This window comes from Lepidochelys kempii, chromosome 2 (assembly GCF_965140285.1).
Source record: "Lepidochelys kempii isolate rLepKem1 chromosome 2, rLepKem1.hap1, whole genome shotgun sequence".
NCBI classification, from domain to species: Eukaryota; Metazoa; Chordata; order Testudines; family Cheloniidae; genus Lepidochelys; species Lepidochelys kempii.
This window is the reverse complement of record NC_136381.1, coordinates 235,046,358-235,069,145: the sequence shown is the minus strand read 5'-3', so window position 1 is coordinate 235,069,145 and position 22,788 is coordinate 235,046,358. Positions and strand designations below refer to the sequence as shown.

Sequence of the window (22,788 nt, the reverse complement as noted above, 5' to 3'; positions counted from 1 at the left end):
ACTACTGTTCACACTCTTACTACTACTAGTGAAACTTCACCAGTGGTAGCAACAGTGGGAAAATCAGAGAAATTCTAATGTAGACACAGCAGGATTGCCAACTTTCTGATTGCAGAAAACCGAATATCCTTTCCCTGCCCCTAGGCCCCATGCCTCACTCTCCGCCACCCTCGCTCACTTGCTCATTTTCACTGGGCTGGGGCAGAGGGTTGGGGTGAGGCAGGGGGTGAGGGCTCCGGCTGGGTGCAGGCTCTGGGGTGGTGCCAGGGATGAGGGGTTTGGGATGCAGGAAGGGGCTATGGGGTGGGGCCCAAGGGGTTTGGAGTGTTGGGACTCCAGGGACTCCAGGCTGAGGCAGGAGTTTGGGGCATGGGGGGCTGAGGGCTCTGGCTGGGGGTGTGGGCTCTGGTTGGGGCCAAGAGGACGGGGTGAGGGCTCTGGACAGCATTTACCTCAGGCAGCTCCCGCAAGCAGTGGCATGTCCCCTCTCCAGCTCCTAGACGGAGGCTTGGCCAGGCAGCTCTGCACACTGCCCCATCTGCAAGCGCAACCCTGGCAGCTCCCATTGGCAATAGGAGCTGTGAAACTGGCACTTGGGGCACGGAGTCCCCTGGCTGCCTCTACACCTAGCTGGAGGGAGGACATGATGCTGCTCCAGCGCCACACAGAGCCACGGCAGGCAGAGAGCCTGCCTGAGCCCTGCTGCATCGCCGACCAGACTTTTAACAGCCCAGTGAGCTGTGCTGATCAGAGCCGCCAGGGTCGCTTTTCGACTGGGCACTCTGGTCAAAAACCAGACGCCTGGCAACCCTAAGACACAGCCTAAGAGCCAGGGATTATGTCTCCAATTTCACAGAAACATAGAATATCAGGGTTGGAAGGGACCTCAGGAGGTCATCTAGTCCAACACCCTGCTTACCAATACCCAATTTTTGCCCCAGATCCCTAAATAGCCCCCTCAAGTGGCCCTCTCAATGACTGAACTCACAACCCTAGTTTAGCAGGCCAATGCTCAAACCACTGAGCTATCCCTCCCACCCAAGAGTACAGGGGGTCCTGAGCTCAATTAAGGCATATGTGAGCTACTATGTTATAATTAAATAAATAAATAAATAAAAGGTTGACTCCATGAACAATTATGGAAACTTTAAAGAAAAAAAATTAAAGTTTCAAGTTGTACCATAACGTGTATCGTTGTTGGAGGTAAGGGGTAACCTAAATAACTTTAAAAGTGAATATCATATTGGCATGTAGCTATATTCTGTTAACACTTTATTGCTTTGTATGAAATGAAAACTGAAAAGGAGGTTAGTAAAGCTTGGAAACTAACCTGGCACACTGTAAAATACTCTTTGTCTTCACCAAACCTTTGTCTAACCCCAAACAAACTACTGAACAGATTCTACTGGACAGCTACCAGATCACAGGCCACAAAAATGTTTAGTGGACATAACAAGCATAAGTGTTTGCAAAATTACAGCTCTGTGCAAAGCCACAAAACCCTAGACTCAATTTGTTGTTTTGTGTTAAACATTAACTTTGTTAAATGAAAAGACTGTGATTCTTTGCAAGTCTCAGAAGTATGGAAACAATGTTGCCTTTACCTAAATATCTACTACATAACAGCTGAACTTTAGTTCCATATCAGCTATTTATATCTGCTGTTCTTGGCCCCTGCTGATTTTTGTATCCTCTTGAAAGATTTGGCCAGGACCTTGCCCTATTGGCAAGTGCAGAGTGGAAAGAAAATATAGCTCTTAGCCAATTATGTCTCCTTGTTGACCTTGCCACCATACATGAATCTTGCAGAGACAGTTGTTCCTGATGACCTCACCATGAATAAAGCTTTCATTAAAACAAATGCAAATAATTAATGATTCTTGGGGGCGTTCTCCAACTTTTGATACAGTGGTATTTTAATAACATACTATAATTATCCTAAAAAAAAGTGAACTCTTTCAAAGTAACAAGATACTGTATGAGTAATATAGCCTATCAATTGTTCTCCATGTCCACTGAAAGCAGGACAAGAAGCAATGGACTTAATCTGCAGCAAGGGAGATTTAGGTTAGATATTAGGAAGAACTTTCTAACTACAAGGGTAGTTACACTCTGGAATGGGCCTCCAAGGGAGGTTGTGGAATCCCCAGCACTGGAGGTTTTAAGAACAGGTTGGACAAACACTTCCTAGGCATGGTCTAGGATGGATTTACTTGATCCTGTCACAGTGCAGGGACTTGGTCTTGATGACCTATTGAAGTCTCTTCCAGCCCTACATTTCTATGATTAAAATATATTATAACTGTAATCAATATTACTATTACATATTAAACTACAGCTTTTTGTTTTTACTCTAAACAAACCATTTTTTCCCAACTATAGCTACAACCAAAATAGTAATTATATACCACTGGACTAAAGTATACATATAATCCATCTCTGCTGATTCTGACATAATGTGATAGCTAATTCTGCATGACCTTTCACAACATACTGTAAGTTACAAAGTAATACCCAAACAGGTTTTATACTTGTTAAAGACGGAAAAGACCTATTAAATCAGAGTCATTCTCTTGCCAGACAGAACACAGGTCTTCCAAAAGAAGGTACAACACTTACTGAAGTGATATTACATTTAATCTTAGCTGACAGTCTGCTTGTTTTTTGCTTTATGTGGTCTCAAGGAAACCATGTAGAAATTTAGAATTTTTTTCCCCCACAGAAAAGTACCCAATGCCAGCATAATGCCAAACTTCAAAATATTTGTACAAGGTTCAGTTGTATTTCTGAAGGATAAATGCTTTTGCTATTTTGTGTAACACATAGGCAAATGCTTTTAAAATCAGGAAGTAGTTACTGTATCAATGAGAAAACCCTGCTCTACTGCATTTCACTATTAAGAGCACTGTTCGACCCAGATGTTGTGCACAATTCATTAGTTTCTAGAGCAATTAATAAGTGCTGTACTATTCTGCACATTAGACCTAAATTATGCAGCAAGGCTCTTGATTTATGCAGCACAACTCCAATGAATTCTAGGGCAAATAGGGAATTATGTGGCCATGTTAATCAAGCATTAACTTATTCAATAACCTTCAATGTTACTGAAATTCTAAAAATGCATCACAAATTGAAAAATAAATTAATGCATGTTATTTATTTGCACTATAGCAGAGGAATACCTCTGATCCCTGGATCAGGAGTTCCATAGGAGAGGAGCCCGTTTGAATTGCATGTTCAGCAATGGGAAGGTGGAGCAGGCATCAGCATTAGAGTCAGAAGGGCTGCAATACTGTGTCTGGAAAGGAAGGCTTGAAAGAGGCGCTGCTTTCCAGAGCTCTGAGCTACATAAGATCAGAGCATGATTTTTGCAGAGCAAGGGGCTCCTATGCTGCACTATCCAAAGCTATACACAATAAGAGCAAGGCTTCACTCCTTCACAGGTACACAGTGAAGAACGGTGGTTGCCGTTTAGAGCATCTAAGCCCCACAAGAGTGCTTCACTTCTTTGTGCCTGCTTTCCAATTAGAAAAGAGCCATTGGACCAGTTGAGTTCATCTTTGTTTCCCTGTGTCAGAAAGAATCTCCCTCTGGCTGTCCTCTTGCACTGTCCTTTAAAGGGCAGTAGCATGGAAATAGACACAGGAAACTCACTGAGTTGCCCTATGTGGGGAAACACAGAAAAACCAGAAATGCAAAAGGCAAAGTAGTGGGCAGACAAGGCAAGCAGAGGAAAAGTGGCAGGAAAATGTCAACTTGTGTACATTTATGCAAAACAGCTTTAGATGGCATCTTAACAAAAAGATAAATTATGTGGCCATTTATGGTGTTGCATCACCCATTATACACAGGTCCCTATTGATCAAGTTTGCATGAACTCCTGTAAATTCCAACATTATAAAACCCACATTATAAATGTTATAAAACCCACATTATAAACGTTATAAAACCTTTGTTAGCTTAGTGTTAAAATTGCTAAAGTGTATTTCATCTCTCTCTCCCCCCCCTCAGACACACATGCATGCTAAAAAACAAAGATATCACAAATTTAAGCAACATTCACACTCAACACAATACCAACCCCCACACCTTATCCCACTGCCATCATGATACTCTCTTTAACATGTTCAATTAATTCAACAGTACTGTCACCCCAATGCTAATATAAAATGTGATCATACTACAACACACATCCTTACCTTCCATATAGTACTTTGTGAATTTATATATATTATATAATTATTCATCCCTCTCATGCTCACCATATATGGAGCATATTTCCAATGGCTCCTGTCTGCATGCTGTGTCAGCAAGGTTCCTGTGGAGCTGTGCTGACATTCTTGTAACCCATAATTCTCTCCTAGAATCTCTATAAGTAGAGAGGTTCCTCAGAGTGAGGGGGTTTTGCTTAAAACTGATGCAGCTTGAATTGTGTATTACATTTTAAGCATATTCTCCACATGGTTAGTAGGAAGATAATACATGTATCATGTTGCCCCTCCCGACCTGTTCCACACAGATCCACAACCTTCACATGACCTGTACAAGGTCCCAGGAGATAGGGAACAGTGCCATGGAGGCAGCTACCCCTTGGGTGAAATTATGCCCCGCCCACCCCGAAGTCAATAGCAACACTCTCATCGACTTCACTGGGCCAGGATTTCACCCCTTGTGTACAGAAGGGGAAGACTGACATATGGATCTCAGATTAGGAGCCTCGGAAAAGTAACAGCTGGCCCTAAAATCAGTGAGAACTACATGTTGCCCTGAATCTGTATGCTGTACCACTTGTATTTACACCAGTGGGAGTTGCAGCTCCAGCTAGTTTCTGGCTCTAGGTAAATAAACACAACAAAGAATATGATTTTAGAAAAACATAAAAAAGCTTCATTAGAGAGAACAGATCCCAGATTTAACAGCAAAGGTATCAAGGCTTTTCCTTATCTTTATATGCTTATTTGGTGCATATATGGCTAGGCAGCAGTTCTGCAGAAAAGGACCTAGGGGTGACAGTGGACGAGAAGCTGGATATGAGTCAGCAGCGTGCCCTTGTTGCCAAGAAGGCCAATGGCATTTTGGGATGTATAAGTAGGGGCATAGCGAGCAGATCAAGGGACATGATCGTTCCCCTCTATTCGACATTGGTGAGGCTTCATCTGGAGTACTGTGTCCAGTTTTGGGCCCCACACTACAAGAAGGATGTGAATAAATTGGAGAGAGTCCAGCGAAGGGCAACAAAAATGATTAGGGGTCTGGAACACATGACTTATGAGGAGAGGCTGAGGGAGCTGGGATTGTTTAGCCTGCAGAAGAGAAGAATGAGGGGGGATTTGATAGCTGCTTTCAACTACCTGAAAGGGGGTTCCAAAGAGGATGGCTCTAGACCGTTCTCAATGGTAGCAGATGACAGAACGAGGAGTAATGGTCTCAAGTTGCAGTGGGGGAGGTTTAGATTGGATATTAGGAAAAACTTTTTCACTAAGAGAGTGGTGAAACACTGGAATGCGTTACCTAGGGAGGTGGTAGAATCTCCTTCCTTAGAGGTTTTTAAGGTCAGGCTTGACAAAGCCCTGGCTGGGATGATTTAACTGGGAATTGGTCCTGCTTCGAGCAGGGGGTTGGACTAGATGACCTTCTGGGGTCCCTTCCAACCCTGATATTTTATAATTCGGTGGTTTTTCAATAGAGGGTAGTTAAATTAATTACAGTGTGAGTAAATTCCCAGAAAAAATACTGGAAGAGAAGTTAATACCAAGTCCAACTTGTAATAATTAGAAAATGGAGTTGCACAGTACATCATATAGTAATAGGTCTCAGACAACAGAATACTGTTGATATAGTGGTTGTATCCACATTCTCAGGAACAATTAAATATTAAAACTAGTATAACTCTGACTTAGAACAACGCTTCCTTAGCCCTCATCCCCTAACGCCCCTACTCTACTTGCGCTACATTGATGACATCTTCACCATCTGGACCTATGGAAAAGCAGCCCTTGAGGAATTCCACCATGATTTCAACAATTTCCATCCCACCATCAACCTCAGCCTAGACCAATCCGCACAAGCGGTCCATTTACTGGACACTACTGTGCTAATAAGCGATGGTCACATAACCACCACCCTATACTGGAAACCTGCTGACCTCTATACTTACTTGTATGCCTCCAGCTTCCATCCAGGACACACCACACGATCCATTGTCTACAGCCAAGCTCTAAGATACAACCGCATTTGCTCCAACCCCTCAGACAGAGACAAACACCTACAAGATCCCTATCAAGCGTTCTTACAACTACAATATCTACCTGCTGAAGTGAAGAAACAGATGGACAGAGCCAGAAGAGTACCCAGAAGTCACCTACTACAGGACAGGCCCAACAAAGAAAACAACAACAGAACGCCACTAGCTGTCACCTTCAGCCCGCAACTAAAACCTCTCCAGTGCATCATCGAAGATTTACAACCTATCCTAAAAAATGATCCCTCACTTTCACAGATCTTGGGAGACAGACCAGTCCTCGCTTACAGATGGCCCCCCAACCTGAAGCAAATACTCTCCAGTAACCACACAACAAAAACACTAACCCAGGAATCTATCTTTGCAACAAAGCCTGATGCCAACTCTGTCCACATATTTATTCAAGTGACACCATCATAGGACCTAATCACATTAGCCACGCCATCAGGGGTTCGTTCATCTGTACATCTACCAATGTGACATATGCTATCATGTACCAGCAGTACCCCTCTGCCATGTACATTGGCCAAACCAGACAGTCTCTACGCAAAAGAACAAATGGCCCATCTTTAAAAAACGGAAGAAGGAAGTTCCTGGGAACTACAGGCCAGTCAGCCTCACCTCAGTCCCTGGAAAAATCATGGAGCAGGTCCTCAAGGAATCAATTCTGAAGCACTTAGAGGAGAGGAAAGTGATCAGGAGCAGTCAGCATGGATTCACCAAGGGCAAGTCATGCTTGACTAATCTAATTGCCTTCTATGAAGAGATAACTGGCTCTGTGGATGAGGGGAAAGCAGTGGACATGTTGTTTCTTGACTTTAGCAAAGCTTTTGACATGGTCTCCCACAGTATTCTTGTCAGCAAGTTAAAGAAGTATGGGCTGGATGAATGGACTATATAATGGATAGAATGCTGGGCTCAATGGGTAGTGATCAATGGCTCCATGTCTAGTTGGTAACAAGTGGAGTGCCCCAAGGGTCAGTCCTTGGGCCGGTTTTGTTCAATATCTTCATAAATGATCTGGAGGATGGTGTGGATTGCACCCTCAGCAAGTTTGCAGATGACACTAAACTGGGAGGAGAGGTACATACACTGGAGGGTAGGGATAGGATACAGAGGGACCTAGACAAATTAGAGGATTGGGCCAAAAGAAATCTGATGAGGTTCAACAAGGACAAGTGCAGAGTCCTGCACTTAGGATGGAAGAATCCCATGCACCGCTACAGACTAGGGACTGAATGGCTAGGCAGCAGTTCTGCAGAAAAGGACCTAGGGGTTACAGTGGACAAGAAGCTGGATATGAGTCAACAGTGTGCCCTTGTTGCCGAGAAGGCCAATGGCATTTTGGGATGTATATGTAGGGGCATTGCCAGTAGATGGAGGGACGTGATCATTCCCCTCTATTCGACATTGGTGAGGCCTCATCTGGAGTACTGTGTCCAGTTTTGGGCCCCACACTACAAGAAGGATGTGGAAAAATTGGAAAGCGTCCAGCGGAGGGCAACAAAAATTACTAGGGGACTGGAACACATGACTTATGAGGAGAGGCTGAGGGAACTGGGATTGTTTAGTCTGTGGAAGAGAAGAATGAGGGGGGATTTGATAGCTGCTTTCAACTACCTGAAAGGGGGTTCCAAAGAGGATGGCTCTAGACTGTTCTCAGTGGTAGCTGATGACAGAACAAGGAGTAATGGTCTCAAGTTGCAGTGGGGGAGGTTTAGGTTGGATATTAGGAAAAACATTTTCACTAGGAGGGTGATGAAACACTGGAATGCGTTACCTAGGGAGGTGGTGGAATCTCCGTCCTTAGAAGTTTTTAAAGTCAGGCTTGACAAAGCCCTGGCTGGGATGATTTAGTTGGGGATTGGTCCTGCTTTGAGGAGGGGGTTGGACTAGATGACCTTCTGAGGTCCCTTCCAACCCTGATATTCTATGATTCTATAGCACAAATCTGACATCAGGAATCATTACATTCAAAAACCACTCAGTAAAAGATTTAAGGGTGGCAATTTTGCAACAGAAAATTTTCAAAAACAGACTCCAATGAGAAACTGCTGAGCTTGAATTAATATGGAAACTAGATACCACTAACTTGGGTTTGAATAGAGACTGGGAGTGGCTGGGTCATTACACATATTGAATCTATTTCCCCATGTTAAGTGTCCTCACACCTTCTTGTCAACTGTCTAAATGGGCCGTCTTGATTATCACTACAAAAGTTTTTTTCTCCTGCTGATAATAGCTCATCTTAACTAATTAGCCTCTCACAGTTCGTATGGCAACTTCCACCTTCTCTGTATATGAACATATATATATTCATTCTTACTATATGTTCCATTCTATGCACCCGATGAAGTGGGCTGTAGCCCACGAAAGCTTATGCTCTAATAAATTTGTTCGTCTCTAAGGTGCCACAAGTACTCCTGTTCTTTCTACCTAAAAAGAGCATAACTCTTCCGGTCAATTGAGCCCTAAGATCCAGATCCTGCAAAGACTTACACATATGCTTAAACTTAAGCACGTTTGTAAGTCTATATAGAATCAAGACCTAAGATACTGACGTTTTTGTTCGGTTAGAGGGATGTTCATAGTTGCTGAAATCATCAGCGCACCATTTCCTGTTATCAAAGTACAACACATTTAAGGAAAGGCAATTTATTTTCTGCATAATTAAAGAACAACTGATGCCTCTTGGAAAACGGAAAATATTCTGTTTAAGGAGAGTGGATGGCTCAAAGGATTGTAGTGGGTTAAAGAGGCTTTCATCTCTAGGTTAGGGATTCAGATTCATCCCAGGCTGTTAATAAGCGAAAACAGTTACTGTCTCATGGCTGTCTGAAAGCCTAGGTGAAATGACTTGGGTGATTTCAGTTCAGTTTCCAAGAAACAGGTATGGCTATCACTCTTCTGAACAGTCTTAGCAAAGAAGGAACTATCTTTTCACTGGAGCTAAATTTGAGGTGGGTCTGTAATACAATTTTTCTCCCCAAGCTTGAAATCCTGTCCACCAAGAACACAGAACTGTTTGCAGAACCTGCATTGAGGAGGGTCAGTAAGATGATTCTTTCACCCTCAAACAAGTTAACTCACTTTATTTTATGTAAAGAGGGCTATCCTATCATCTTTGGGATATCACCAGCATTCATGGATGTAGTAATGGAGCTGGCAGCCAGAGCTGGGGTCTATGCATCTTCCAGCTTAATTTTTTTTCCCCCAATTCTTGTGAACTTTAAATTATTTTCTATCTTTTTCTCCAATTTTTTAACCACAGAATTCAGATTAATATTTCCAGGTAAATATAAACAGATGTTCAAAATAGCCTTCCATTTCATTCCCCAACATTTGCAAAGATAAAGGACATCTGGTAGAGAAGTACACAATATGACAGCACAAATCAAATTAGATTAAATTAACTAACCTAAAATTGTTCATTTTCTTGCTTAGTCCCTTCTCTTATGTCTGACCCATTCTGTACATTTCCGTACCATATTTTTTCTAATTTACGTCTACAAAATCAAAGAAAACAGTCTGTCCTCTCTCTCTCTCTCCTTCCTCCTTCAACAAGCTCTCTCTCCTTTCCTTTCATTCTTTCCCAAACATGTATTCCGTTCCACTGGCCTCTTCCCCCATTACATTTGCTCTAAGCCCTTTCTCCTCAATTGTTCTGGTCCCCTGCATCTTTTGTTCATTGTATTATACTCTTTTGGTACTATTTGCTTCCATGTGCATTCTGTGGTCTCCTCATTGTCTTCCCCATCACTAATAATTGATAATTTTTAAATTATATAATGTTTTCGAAACTAATTAATCAACATAACACCTATCAAATAAGCAAGTTTTATCCCTGTTTTACGACAGGAAAATCAATCTAGATCATAAACTCTTCAAGAAAAGCACTCTTTCTTTCTATGTTTGTATTATAATAAATAATAATAATTTGATATAGTGCTTGTCATCAGAAGATCTCAGAGCACTTCACAAACTTTTATGTATTTATCCCCATAACAGCCTTGCGTGTGCACATACTGCCCAGAAAACTGGGGCCCCAATGTACTGTAAATAAGAAGAAAGGTAGTGACTTAACCAAGGACAACCAGACTCAGGGTCAGAACTAGAAGTAGAGCAAGCTTAGTCCACTGAACCACACTGCTTCTTCACAACGGAGAACAGACCCCTTTTCTTGCAACCAGAGGCCTCATTAGGTGCTCAGCAGAGGAGAGAGCTAGCTCCCAGCAGAGTATGTTTGCAAAGGCCCAAGCACCATCAACAGCAACCTAGGTATTCCCACCCCCAGCAATGCCATTGCCCATGCTTTGCCTGTTATGTCGACAGAAGACTTCAGTCTCCACGGCTGGCAAAATGGGACATTCCAGGAGCACTAAATTCACACTAAAATAAATTAAGTTGTTCTATGTAGAAACAATTCTACTTATGTCATATATTAAGTTTTCTTTAATTGCTCAGGAATCTTTTCATGAAAATAGATTTTTTATTTTTCCTGAAGTCATCTCTTCCTACCACTTAATCCTAAAGTCATAATTAGTCACGTTTGTGACATAATAAACATTGTAAAGTCATAAACAGAATGTTATGATTTCAGGTGAGGGACACCCTAAAAGCAAGCTTGCTTTTCAGAAAAAGACCTATTTTACGAAGAGACAAGGATTAAGAGAAATGCATAATACATATAATGGCAAAGGCCCACTGACATTTGCTGGAAAACTGAAAAAATTCTAACATCTACTACTTTTTCTTGAAGGCTGTCTCAATTGTAATTTGAAATCATCTAAAACATGTAGCAAGTTTAATGTACAGCAAATTAGCAAAACAGTTTTTAAATAATTCATCAGCAGTGCAAAGTCAGGACATATTTTCAGGCATAGTAGCATTAAAAATACTCAGTGGCACGCCTAATCCTATAATTGGTAATGATCTGCTGGTAAAGTTTGGCTGAAAACCAGGAACTTTAACAGTGATCTAACATAATGTATACAAACTTTGGGCCCACTCCCAGTATGCACAGAATGCAGGATCAGACCCAACATGTCCCAGTCCTGAAGAGACTTATACAGGTGCTAAACATTAATCATGTAAGCACAGGTTCAATAAGAAAAGGAGTACTTGTTAAACCCTGGATTTGTGCTGTTTATGGCCCACCTTGATTATCATACACATTGTAAGGAGAGTGATCACTTTAGATAAGCTATTACCAGCAGGAGAGTGGGGTGGGGAGAGGTATTTTTTCATGCTTTGTGTGTATAAAAAGATCTACACTTTCCACAGTATGCATCCGATGAAGTGAGCTGTAGCTCATGAAAGCTTATGCTCAAATAAATTGGTTTTCTCTAAGGTGCCACAAGTACTCCTTTTCTTTTTGCAAATACAGACTAACATGGCTGTTACTCTGAAACCTGTCACAGGTACAATGACACTAGTTTCAGGAGTACAGTCTTTGCAGGATCAGGGCTTTTATTAGGAATCCTCTTGAGGACTATATTTACTCAAAGACCAGAAAATGGAGGTAAACTAAATCTGTAATTATTTTTGATTAAGTATAAAAAGTTATAGTATTTAGCCAATAACTTCCCTAGCTTAGTCACTGGATATCAAAATGTGGCTCGTAAAGACATATCTTTGTTCTCTGGTCAAACTAATACCCAATTCTATGTGGTAGAATAACAGTCACTGTATATTATTTTACTCAGTTCATGAGGTCAGAAGAATGACAAATAATGTGGTTTTGATTCTTGTCCCTAGATGTCTGATATTGTTCAATGTTTTTATCTTAACTACTATTCTCACTACACTTTTGCTAATGAAAATATGAATACTATGTAAGTATACCTGAGGTCAGGAAAAAGTGAACCTCTTGAATGTCCTCAGATATGAGAGTAACCATCCAGTAAATAATCTGCATAATATATAGTGTTTTTGTATAGCATTCAAAACTAGTAGTATTTTTGGAGTGTGTGTGTTGAACTATGAAGGAAAAAGTGCAAGAAAACAAGAGTTGATTCTTAAAATGCTCACACACCATACAAAGACAAAGTTGAGAACATGAAATTTAAACTATGAAAAGTAAATTTTAATATTACGTAGCACCACCCATACCCATGACTATGAATCCTAGATAAACTGTACCACACAAGGAAGGGCCCAATTCTGCTTCCATTCATGTTAATGGCAAAACTTTCATTAACTTCAATGGAAGCAGCAGAAAATTCAGTTCAATGTTAACAGTCAGTAGTAGAAGAACCTACCTCTGCCTATACAGAGAGACAGCCACTCATAAATCTGCACACCACCCTAAAGGCTTTTCCTCACTCAGAGAAACTAAATACCAAACAACCATCTAGTCAAGGCTTGATGCCGTCAAATCGTAGGGTTATTGAAAAAAGCCTTGCTCACTATTCTGAGAGCTCCTCTGAATTTCAAAATGAAGTTTGTTCCTTATGTATATATGAAAAAATATTTTATAAAAGGCAGAAGTTAGGATTACAAAGCCTTTCAAGGATGGTCAATGTATGCAACACAACCTTCTTCTATACATGTAGCTGGAAAATTATTGTCATTTTTGCAACAATCTACTTTTACAAAGGAGGAAAGCCATTTAACCTTGCGTGCATGTAAAAAGCAGCCTAACTATTCAGTTCTCAGGAACAGCCTGAAAGCCTGACCACAATGACTAAATCGTTTTCAATTCTCAAGGGTAACCAATTAACTCTTTCTCAAAAAGCCTAGTTATAACTAAAGGCTACATTTCCTACCACACTCACTGGTCCCCTTCCTCAGTCAGGGAGCCAGTTGGGGAAAGCAGACTACCCTAGCCCCCTGCGGCTTCAGCTGGATCCCCTGCGGATCTCAGCACTTATCCGTCGGGCAAGCAGCAGCGCTCACTGCAGCAGGAGCCAAGGAGCGAGCACACGAGCTTTGAAGTTTTCCCCTCAGAAGTTTGGTCAACTTAGCAGCACCACTAAGCCGCAGGCAGAGGCTGAAATCTCGCCGCCTGGGACACAGCGGGGAGTCTCTGGGGTTCGAGCCACTGCTAAAGGGCTTGGCCAAAGTCAGCAGCCCAGCCCCAGGCTGAGCGGACTCCCGCACACGCGCCACGCCAACCCAGCGAGCTCGGCGGAGGACACGCCCCTGCGGGGCTCGCCTGCCCCAGGCTCGGAGCACCCCAAGGTCACCCGCCCTAGGGACTCCCCTCACTGCTGGGTCCGGCGGAGGGGACACGCTCCTCACGAGCCCCTCACACCGCGCTCTGCCCGGGCGGGGGATGCTCTTCCCCCTCCCGCTGTGCCCCTGCTCCCGACCCGCCAGCCCCGGCGATATGAGGAACGGGGAGGGGGACCAAGCGCAAAGTTTCGGTGCCACTTACTTGGCGGCTCGCGGCTGCCTCCCCCTTCCGCGCTGGCGAGCCTCTGGGCGGGCGGCGGCTGCACTCCAGCTAGCGGGACTCCCTGCGCTGCAGACATGCCCCGGGCAGCGGAGCGGCTCCGGGTGCGCCACTGCAGGGGGCGGCGGCGGCGGGGAGCGCCCTGCTGGGAGCGGGCTGCGCGCTCCGCCTGCCCCAGCCGGTGCCAGGTCTGCAGCGAGCCCGGCAGCCCGCGTCCTTCCCTCCCCGCCGACCGACGACTTTCAATTCACCTGCAGGCGGGCCGGGCGGGAGCGGCGCGGAGCCCTCCCGGCAGGCGGCGCGGCGGGAGGGGCCGAGTGGCGAGCGCCCCGGCTGGAGGTAGCCCCGTTCGCCCCTCCTTCTTTCCCTCTCGCTTGCCGGGGCGCGCACTCCGCTCGCCCGGGCCGCTCCGCAGCTCTCCCCGGGACTGCAGTCATTGCGTCACCGCCATCCCCACCCTCACCGCGGGGGGAGCTGCCGCTGCGGGAGCCGGGGTGCTGGCTCGGGGGGGACTCCTGCTGGGGGAGCTGTGCCGGGGTAAAGGCTGGCGGGGGCCGCGGGCTCTGGCCTTGGTGTGGGGATGCCGAGCCCCCGTCAGGGGAGCGCTGCGTGCGGGGCTGATGCCCCGTGCAGGACCCGCTTCGCGCGCGGGTGGGGAGCCGGGGCTCGTTCCCTCCGAGGTGCGTCTCGGGACGCGCAGCCGGCGCAAGGGGCTGCCCCCGAAATCTCAGGTGTGATGAGATCGTTCGCAGCCGCGGCGAGTACCCGGGGCCCTGCTCTGCGCTCTCAGACGCCGGGCTCTTGTTCAGCCCTCGCAGGATCGGCCCCCGCGGGGTCCTACCAGGTTCTCTGGGAACAGACAAAGCCCAGAACAGTTCAAACGTTTGGCTCCCACAGGGGCCGGGTGACCGGGGGCAGCCAGTAGCTCGTGGAAAATCTCCCAGCCGTGGAGCCGCTGACAGCACTAGCTTTCGCCCTGAAAAGACAGTCTGAGCAGATACGTACTTTAAGGGGTAGAAGTTTAAAGGGCCGTAAAGAGGCTCGGCCTTCGCTTCCCGTTGTGAACAGATACAGAGGGGAGTGGGGGCTTGTTTGGTCTGAGGTTTGTCTGTTTTGGGGAGAAGACAAACCTTCTCCTTCCTGCCCCCTCGCCGAGTGGCCACTGTTTGCATTTTCCATTCTGTTAACCTTCTCGTGTGACGCAGTGCACTGGGTTGGTTTGAGGGGTTTAATGCATGTGCGTTTACATAGCTAAGAGTTCCTCTCGGAGACTCCTTCCAAAACAAAACCAAGCCCTTTCGGGATGCCCGCGCTGGGCAGTATTCGAAAGGCCTGACTGTGCTGATGTGGAAGGCACTTGGACAATTAAAGTTGGCACTTGGCACTCCCCTTTTTTCCCCTTGTTGTTTCAGAACAGTCTTGTGATGCCACGTGCAGAGTCCTCGGAAGCTAAGTCCCCCTGGCTGCAAAGGGCGAGGTGGCTAAGTGGGGAATGCAGGATCAGGTAATATCTCAGTTCCCATTTTCCTAACATTCTCGTCTTCTCTGCCTCTCATCTTTCAGTAGTTGCTGAACTTTGCCCTTCCTTATAGCCTGGGAACATGTGTTAATTCTGTGGGCAAGTTAATGATAGAAAGGTAAAGGAGGCTCATTTGAGTCCTAAAAATATGCAGCATCAGAGCAGAAGCAGCCTGTCAATTTCCTTCCTCAATTACAAGCTCTGCAGTCACCTAAAAGCCCCCCTGAATTTTCCTGAAAAAAGTTCTTGCTGGTTTCCTTGTGTGCTGCTGCTGCCTACCAATACTTTAATTGCCCCCACTGTTTTGTAAATCACTCAACTAATCTTTAAAATATAAAAAAATAATTTCTTAAATCTCATGTGAACTAAATAAAGCTATACTGAGTACTTCAGGCATGTCAGTTTTATGGCCTAGATCCCTCAAACAGTTAGGCACATGTTTAATCTTAATTCCATTGGCAGTGTCTGCACTGGTAAATATATCATGTTAGAACACATTTTTTTAACAGAAATATTAAATCATTTTTCATCTTTTGCAGATAGGCACAATTCTTGATCACCATGACAAGCTAACGTGTTTAAGTAAATCTGTCCCTGACTGCACTTTTGATAACATTTTAAAATATTACTGTCCTTGTCTACACTAAGGGCGGAATAGCATTAAATTAATTTGAACCAGTTAGTTAATGTGGTTTCTTACAGGCTGTATTTTCCCAGTGTAGACATGGCCATTTTCTTCCATGGACCAACTCACAGAAGTAAAATGAAGCATATACATGAATGTTTGCAGGATTAAAAACCTCTACGAGTAAGTAAAGTTCTGAAAAACACCTTAAGCAGGAATCACACTAAACAAGGAGTGCTGGAATAGTATAGCATCCTGGATTAATTTTAACTGCATAATCCCATAGAAAATACTGCAAACATAAATTTGTTTACTCTGTTTTTAAAAAAATCCATGTTTACCCTTACCTGGAAAAACTGAATGTTAAGGGGTGAAGTAAATTCTCCCCATTACTTTTTGTTTTTTAAAAGCCCCTTGACATTGCCCATGGCCCACACAGTACCATATTGAATATGGATTTTTTCAAAACCAGCAATATCTCCTACAGGAGCTAAAAATTTTGTAAGTACTAATGGAGCTCTGAGGGATGAAGTGGCAGTGGTGGGTGGAGAGAAGACAGGAAATATTTAAAATCCCTAATATAAGAGTGGCAGGTTCTTTTAAAAATTTACAGACACAGCTCATGTTCTAAAATGTGGACAGCTAGAAACCTTGCCTTCCATTGTAATTGGCACACTCTGTTCCCTACCAACAAATATCTCTCAACAGACTGGACACTCTAGCCTTTTATAATATGTAGCTAATTTGTTTATATAGTTTATGACTATGCCAAAAAAGTAAAATCTATGAAATTGAATAAATTATGTTTAAACAAGAATTTAGAACTACACCAGAACATTGTTAATCTATATTTTGCTAAACTGCACATTTAATGATCCCAAAAAAATGTGATGTTTGCCCTCCACTCAGACATATCAGATATTTTAGGGACCAATCCCATTACGAGCAGTTCATTTTTGCAAAGTATGATACACTGCATTTAGTACTATGCCAAGAAGTATTCTATTATTTCTGCTATAGTAATGCCTAGAGACTGAAACTGAGCTTGAGACTCCATTGTGCTGGCACTGTACATACACACAGTAAGAGAATTCCTGCCTGAAGAGCTAGACAGACAAAGAGTTAGAGGGGAAACAGAAGCACAGATAAGTGAAGTAACTTGTCCAAGGTCACACAGGTCAGTGGCAGAACCCAAGTCCCCTGACTCCCAGTGTAGAGCCATATTAAATAGTCTGCACGGTCTCTAAACACAAACCAACAAACAAAACAACAATTAAGAAAATTACATGTACAAAGTACAGTTTATGATGCAGTATTTCATTTTCTTAGTGCCTACATTTGTGATGTTTTACTCTCTTTTTGGGAGATGCTAAACATACTGAACTCTCACTGACGTTAATGGAATTTGCAGGTGTTTGACATCTTGCATGATGGAGCCCAAATTCTGATCCCAATGGAGTTTTGCAAAGTACTTGTGTGGTACCTAGATTTGACCCGTAGTTGCTGACTTGCAAAATTCATTAATTTACAATGAGCGTCCCAGACATTGGTACAAGTTAGTAAAACTGTACTGTAGATACTTATAAGAGGAATAATATTTGGATGACCAGAACCAGACAGGCCATTTAACTTTAAAATAAAAATCTTTATATATATTTGTATAACTTGTACTCTGGAAGTGACAACAGCTGCGCTAGTTATAAATGTTTAATTTGTGCTATAGTTCTTAATTTGAATTCACTTTAAATATAATTCTCAAGAGTATCTGTTTTGCTTTTGTTAAGTTTGTAATGCTTGCAGGGACATAGCTCCATTCAAATGAGCAGATGCGTCATGAGCAATCATTATACTGATGAAATTGGCCTACAGTGCAGAGCAGTTTTATCCCAATATCAAGACTGAGGTGAATCTGAACAGAGGTATCCTTGTAAGGTATTTTTACAATGAATAAAAACATGAAATATAAACAGTAAATTAAATGGAGACAAATGTCTTCTGTTTTCATATTTAAGAAGATACAGGGGGTTATGTATATATAAAAAATCTACATGTGGAAACAGCTGATGAGAAATGATTCCATCTTTTTTTTAAAATGATACAGGGTGTGGCTGAGACCAAGCCTGGAAGATTCTTCCTAGAAGGAAAGTAAGTGAGTGAGTGAAACCAGGACACTATAATGGAAACATCTTCTCAGATCTAAATACAGTGTTAGCTACCATAAAGACTTAATACTCTAGCAAAGAACTTCTGTAGCTACTCCCCAGCTGCTGAGTGACCTCTACTCCCATTGATTTCAGAGTCGAAGTCTCCTTGAACCTTACAGGAAGCGCTGTGTGTGTGTGGATCATCATGCAGGACCGGGGCATTGTAAATACACATACTTGCACCATCTTAGTTAAACCACTCCAAAATCATGTGCAGGCACTCATTTTAGTTTAGCTTAAATCTGTTCCTAATCATTTTAAGCTGAACCGAGTAAGTGTCCACCCAGCCTTTTGCCTTAACTAATCTGGTCAAAATAACCCCTTACATTAAAATGGTGCAATTCTATGTGTAGAACCGAGTAAGTGTCCACCCAGCCTTTTGCCTTAACTAATCTGGTCAAAATAACCCCTTACATTAAAATGGTGCAATTCTATGTGTAGACAAGCTCTAAACTGGGACCTGCTCCTACTTCTATTGAAGTAAATGTCAAAGCTTCCAGTGAATTTACTGAAAGCAGGATTGGAGTCCTTGCAAAGGAGTTAAGCAATACTTCTGCTCTGTTGACATGGAATTCTTCAAAAGGAATCTTCTTCTTGAAAAGCATGTCTGTATTCGATACAGGCTTTGTTAGAGAAAGAAGCTCTATATAAACTTGTACATCTGTTATGGACAGCAAGATTCTATATTGATATATAGCTATTCTCAAGGAGAGCACAGTAAGCAATAAGTTAAGAGGATTGGATACCGGTACTCACCTAAAGATCAATGTTTTTAAAAATGCTTTTTAGATGTGATATGCCCCTACTTTTTGAGGTTTGTGCTACATTAAAATTTTCCATTTATGAACCATTTCTGATTCTGAATGATCAAATGTAGAAATGGAGGAAACTATTTAGATACACTGTCCATAAAACTTCTGTATCTGGACTGTTGATTTAATGGCTCTGCTTTTGCTTTAATTAAGTTTGCACTTCATTGGAAGCAACTTAAATCATTCAGCATTTGGAAGACATGCCCAAAGGAACCCTTTTGCACTGTGGGAGAAGAGGAAGTGATGGGGAGGGTAGATGAGTACTACCAAAAGTTAAACTTTCCACACTTTGACCATTTAAGAACAGTTTAGAAATAATATGATGGAAGACTCCCCTCACATAAGAACGGCCATACTGGGTCAGACCAAAGGTCCATCTAGCCCAGTATCCTGTCTTCCAACAGTGGCCAATGCCATGCGCCCCAGAGGGAACGAACAGAACAGGTAATCATCAAGTGATCCATCCCCTGTCGTCCATTTGCAGCTTCTGGCAAAAAGCTGACTTTCCTCCTCCTGCTGTCCCAAAGGATTTGCTGTTACAGTAATGCTATTTTTTGTGAATCAGGACCAGAACACACATTTGCTCTGTTTCTGCAATTGTGCAGTACTGATCGTTCTGTGCAATGAAGAATTTGTAAGTCACCTGAATTGATTAAGTATAGTATTGCACTGCTGCAGAATTACTTAGCAAAGGCACTGTTCCCAGAAAGCACCATTTACAGCAACGCAGAGCCACTGCAACAGAACAAAAACCCTGTGGAGGTCAGGGAGCTTGGAATTCAGACTCTGAGCCAAATTTATCCCCTGGTGTAAGTCATCCTAGTTTTGCAGTCAATGGAAAATTAGTTTAGCGCTCAAAGTTTTCTCTGGTCGTAGACATTTTGGGAGGCAGAGAGGGGGATGTTTTGTTTCTTCCTTTTGAATTTCTCCCATAGATATATCCTTTTGTATTTTGTTGGACTTAACCAGATCTCCACAGTGAGGAAAAATTGCAGAAAAACTGTCCTTCAGTAAGTCCCCAATTAATGTCTGCAACGGAGGGAGAAGAAAGGAGTACTGCAACAAACTACAGTTCATCCTAGCAACAGTCTCTCTCCTTTCAGAACACAACCCTTCACTAAAACTACTATCAGAGGAAAATAATGTAATTAAAAATGGCATATATGTAAATATTTATCTCAGGTTTATAATATCCCCCATCATCATAGTATCTAATCTCTGATGGAAATAATACCATAAGAATGCAAAATTCTCTCTATAATAAATGTAAAGGAAAACTGTCACAAATTAAGAATAACACATTTCTTTACATATATAACACCATGGATTATTAAAACTGAAATAATTTAAAAAATAATCCAACTTCAGAGTTTATGGTATTTATCTTTTTCTGTTTTACCATGGTTGGACAAGAAAATTAGTGATCTGTTAATGGTGACCTATAAAGGGAACTAAAATAGATTTGTGTTTTGCTTCATTAGGATTTAGAGAAGAACGGGGAGGTTTTTCTGCCTTTTATAAACTTTAGGAATACCATGAATGTTGTCTCTTTTCTTTCCTGGTTTTATAGAGGTCTCCTTTAAGGATCCAGAGACGTGGATTGGGAACTTTCCTTGCTCCAATTGATAGAAGGGGAACAAAAATACTTTTTCTAACTGTTTGGCAAAACCAATTTTAGATAGTCTGAAAAAAATTACTTTCCCTTTCAATCCAGTTTCAGTTTATACCTATAATGTAATTCATTTATACCTGTAATGCAACTGGATTAATGAAAAACCCAAGCAGATTGTTATTGCATTACAGTAATGTTAATTCTGCCAAGTACTGCATATAGAAAAGCCAATTCCTTCCCCAAAGAGGTCATTTCACCTTATTTACAGTTTAACTTTCTGGTTCTCACACACGGTCAACTCACTGTTGGAGTGGCTGGGTTTTCATCTGCAAGATAGCCTTGACGCTTTAAAAATGTTTTGGTTTTGAATTATGAAAATTCTTAATTTTTTTTTTTTACACAAGACCAATATTTTTGGTCTGAACTACCATACTTCACAATAAGAGACAAGATGGGTGAGGGGTAATATCTTTTATTGGGCCAACTTCTATTGGTGAACGAGACCAGCTTTTGGGTTACACAGAGCTCTTCTTCAGGTCCACGGGGCTCTAAAGTTTCTCTCATTGTACCAACTTCTGGTGGTGAAAAATATATTGCCTTTTGCCCACCTTGTTGCTCTAATATGCTGGTATCAACACAGCTATGACACTGCAAACATACTTCACAATGTCCATTTAATTATTGCTGAAAGCGTAGAAAGCCAAAGCTTTTTGTTACCCTTTAGGGTGGAAAATGGAAATGGTTTAGCTTGCCAGTTAATTCTGAAATGGAATCACTAACCCAATATCCTGAAATTCTGTTCCAAGCTCAATTTAAATAAGACTACCATTGTCTACAAAAAAAGTGGAATTTAAGTCCATAATGTATAACTGAAATGGGAAGAGTAGCAAAAGGACTTGTTTAGTCAATCAGATTTATTTAGCAAGCCATTTAAAGATTGCAGTTATCACCTACTCTTTAGGGGCAACTTGATGCCATATCCTTGTCTATACAGTACTACTAAAAATACCCATTGCTGTCAATGTGCATAAGTGAGCCAATGCTGAACGTTATTTAACAGCAGCTGTAGGCCAAATAGCATTCTGTAATGTGGACAAGGTGACAGAAAAAGAGGAAAGTGTTTGTTTTCTAATATAACTTGCCCAGAAACGGAGAATGGCTGAACAGCCATGTAAGACGGGCTCAAGAAGAACAATACAAAATAGACAGAGCATCTTTTCCCACCACCCACACACAAATACTACTCAGTACTTCACAGTGATCTCTCTCAGTCATCGTGCTACCAGATTTCTTGAAGGAACAGTGGCCAAACGTGGATGGTGACAGCTAGGAACCTAAATCCACATTTATGTGCCTGTTTTTAAAAAGGCCTGATTTTCAGAGGTGCGGCACACAGCTACAGCCATACTCTTAAGGCAATGAGAGCTGCAAGTGCTCTGGAATTTTTTTTTTAAGTCAGACGACAGGTTTGTTTTAGGTGCCTAAATATGGATTTAGGTATCTAATTTCAACAATCCAGTTTTAAAAATTGTAATTCAGAGTTAATATTGTGAAACCAAGGGCCCATTTTATAAGTCTTGAAAGTAAGTTACATGCCTGCTGCATTAGTTGAAATCCATTAATGCAAATGGACAAGTTATACAAGGAAAAGCTAAGCTTTGCTGGGACCTCTCAAAGTGTTTAAGAGCCCTTCTGTGTGCTGTGGAGATGTTTGTGAACCTCTGACTTAGTATTTCAGATCCCAAGTCTCAAAGTTTACGATTAAAATAATAGATACAAATTTTATTGTCCCATCCCTACAGTGAGAAATAAAATGCAACGTACATCTTCCTTTTACCTCAAGTAACCTCTCTGCATCACCCACAGAACGAATTTGCCCTTAGTGCCAAGCACTAATTTCTCTAATCCAAAACTAAACTACAAGGGAGAATCTCTCCAAAAAGGATGCAGACAATTCAGTTCAATTCAGTTCAGGTGAACAGCGATTAGTCCACAGTTTTGTTGTATTTTCCTGGACTGATGCACAAATGCCTTCCTTCCTTTCCATCCCCTCTCCTCCTCCCCACCCCAAACAGTGGTTATGAAAGTCAATGTAATTCAACCATCACATAAGGTACTTTTAAAAGATGATTTGCCAATTCAAACTAAATATGTTAAATAGTGACTTAAGGACTTTATTAAAGTGTTCAACTACTAATCCCTCTATCTTCAAATCACTCATCGCCCACAAACCAGTGTCCTATTTTGAAACTAGTGGATTCTACATACTTTGCTATCCTAGACAAATTGGAAGATGTCTGTTCCTTGTAGCCCCTGAGTTCAGCAAACTATGGCTTATGAAACTGGATATTCCCCCCAGATAATTTTTTGTTTTATTTT

The 22,788-nt window shown here is 42.2% G+C and overlaps 1 protein-coding gene and 1 long non-coding RNA gene across 17 annotated transcripts in view; one reads left to right on the top strand and one right to left on the bottom strand.

Annotated features, from left to right (window-relative positions):
- Nucleotides 1-14,350, bottom strand: part of KIAA1217 (KIAA1217 ortholog) — a 547,501-nt gene extending 533,151 nt beyond the window's left edge. For 4 of the 14 annotated variants that reach the window (XR_012157585.2, XR_012157583.2, XR_012157584.2 and 1 more), the window contains exon 1: nucleotides 13,620-14,349. Coding sequence is in view for 11 of the 14 variants with exons in the window: in XM_073334254.2 (XP_073190355.1) it covers nucleotides 13,620-13,716 (97 nt within the window). In the remaining 3 variants the exon portion in view is untranslated. Of the gene's footprint in view, nucleotides 1-13,619 lie in introns of all 14 variants that reach the window. The other 10 variants (XM_073334262.2, XM_073334250.2, XM_073334249.2 and 7 more) reach the window with 6 other exon arrangements.
- LOC140907704 (uncharacterized) lies at nucleotides 13,495-20,036 on the top strand. Of its 3 annotated transcripts, XR_012157588.2 has the most exons (5): nucleotides 13,495-13,976; nucleotides 15,050-15,141; nucleotides 17,566-17,713; nucleotides 17,883-17,926; nucleotides 19,767-20,036. It is a non-coding gene; the product is annotated as an uncharacterized LOC140907704 (long non-coding RNA). The 3 variants fall into 3 exon arrangements; XR_012157586.2 differs by lacking the exon at nucleotides 19,767-20,036 and having other exon boundaries at nucleotides 17,566-17,700; nucleotides 17,883-19,759; XR_012157587.2 differs by lacking the exon at nucleotides 19,767-20,036 and having other exon boundaries at nucleotides 17,883-19,759.
- The last annotated feature ends 2,752 nt before the right edge of the window (nucleotides 20,037-22,788 follow it).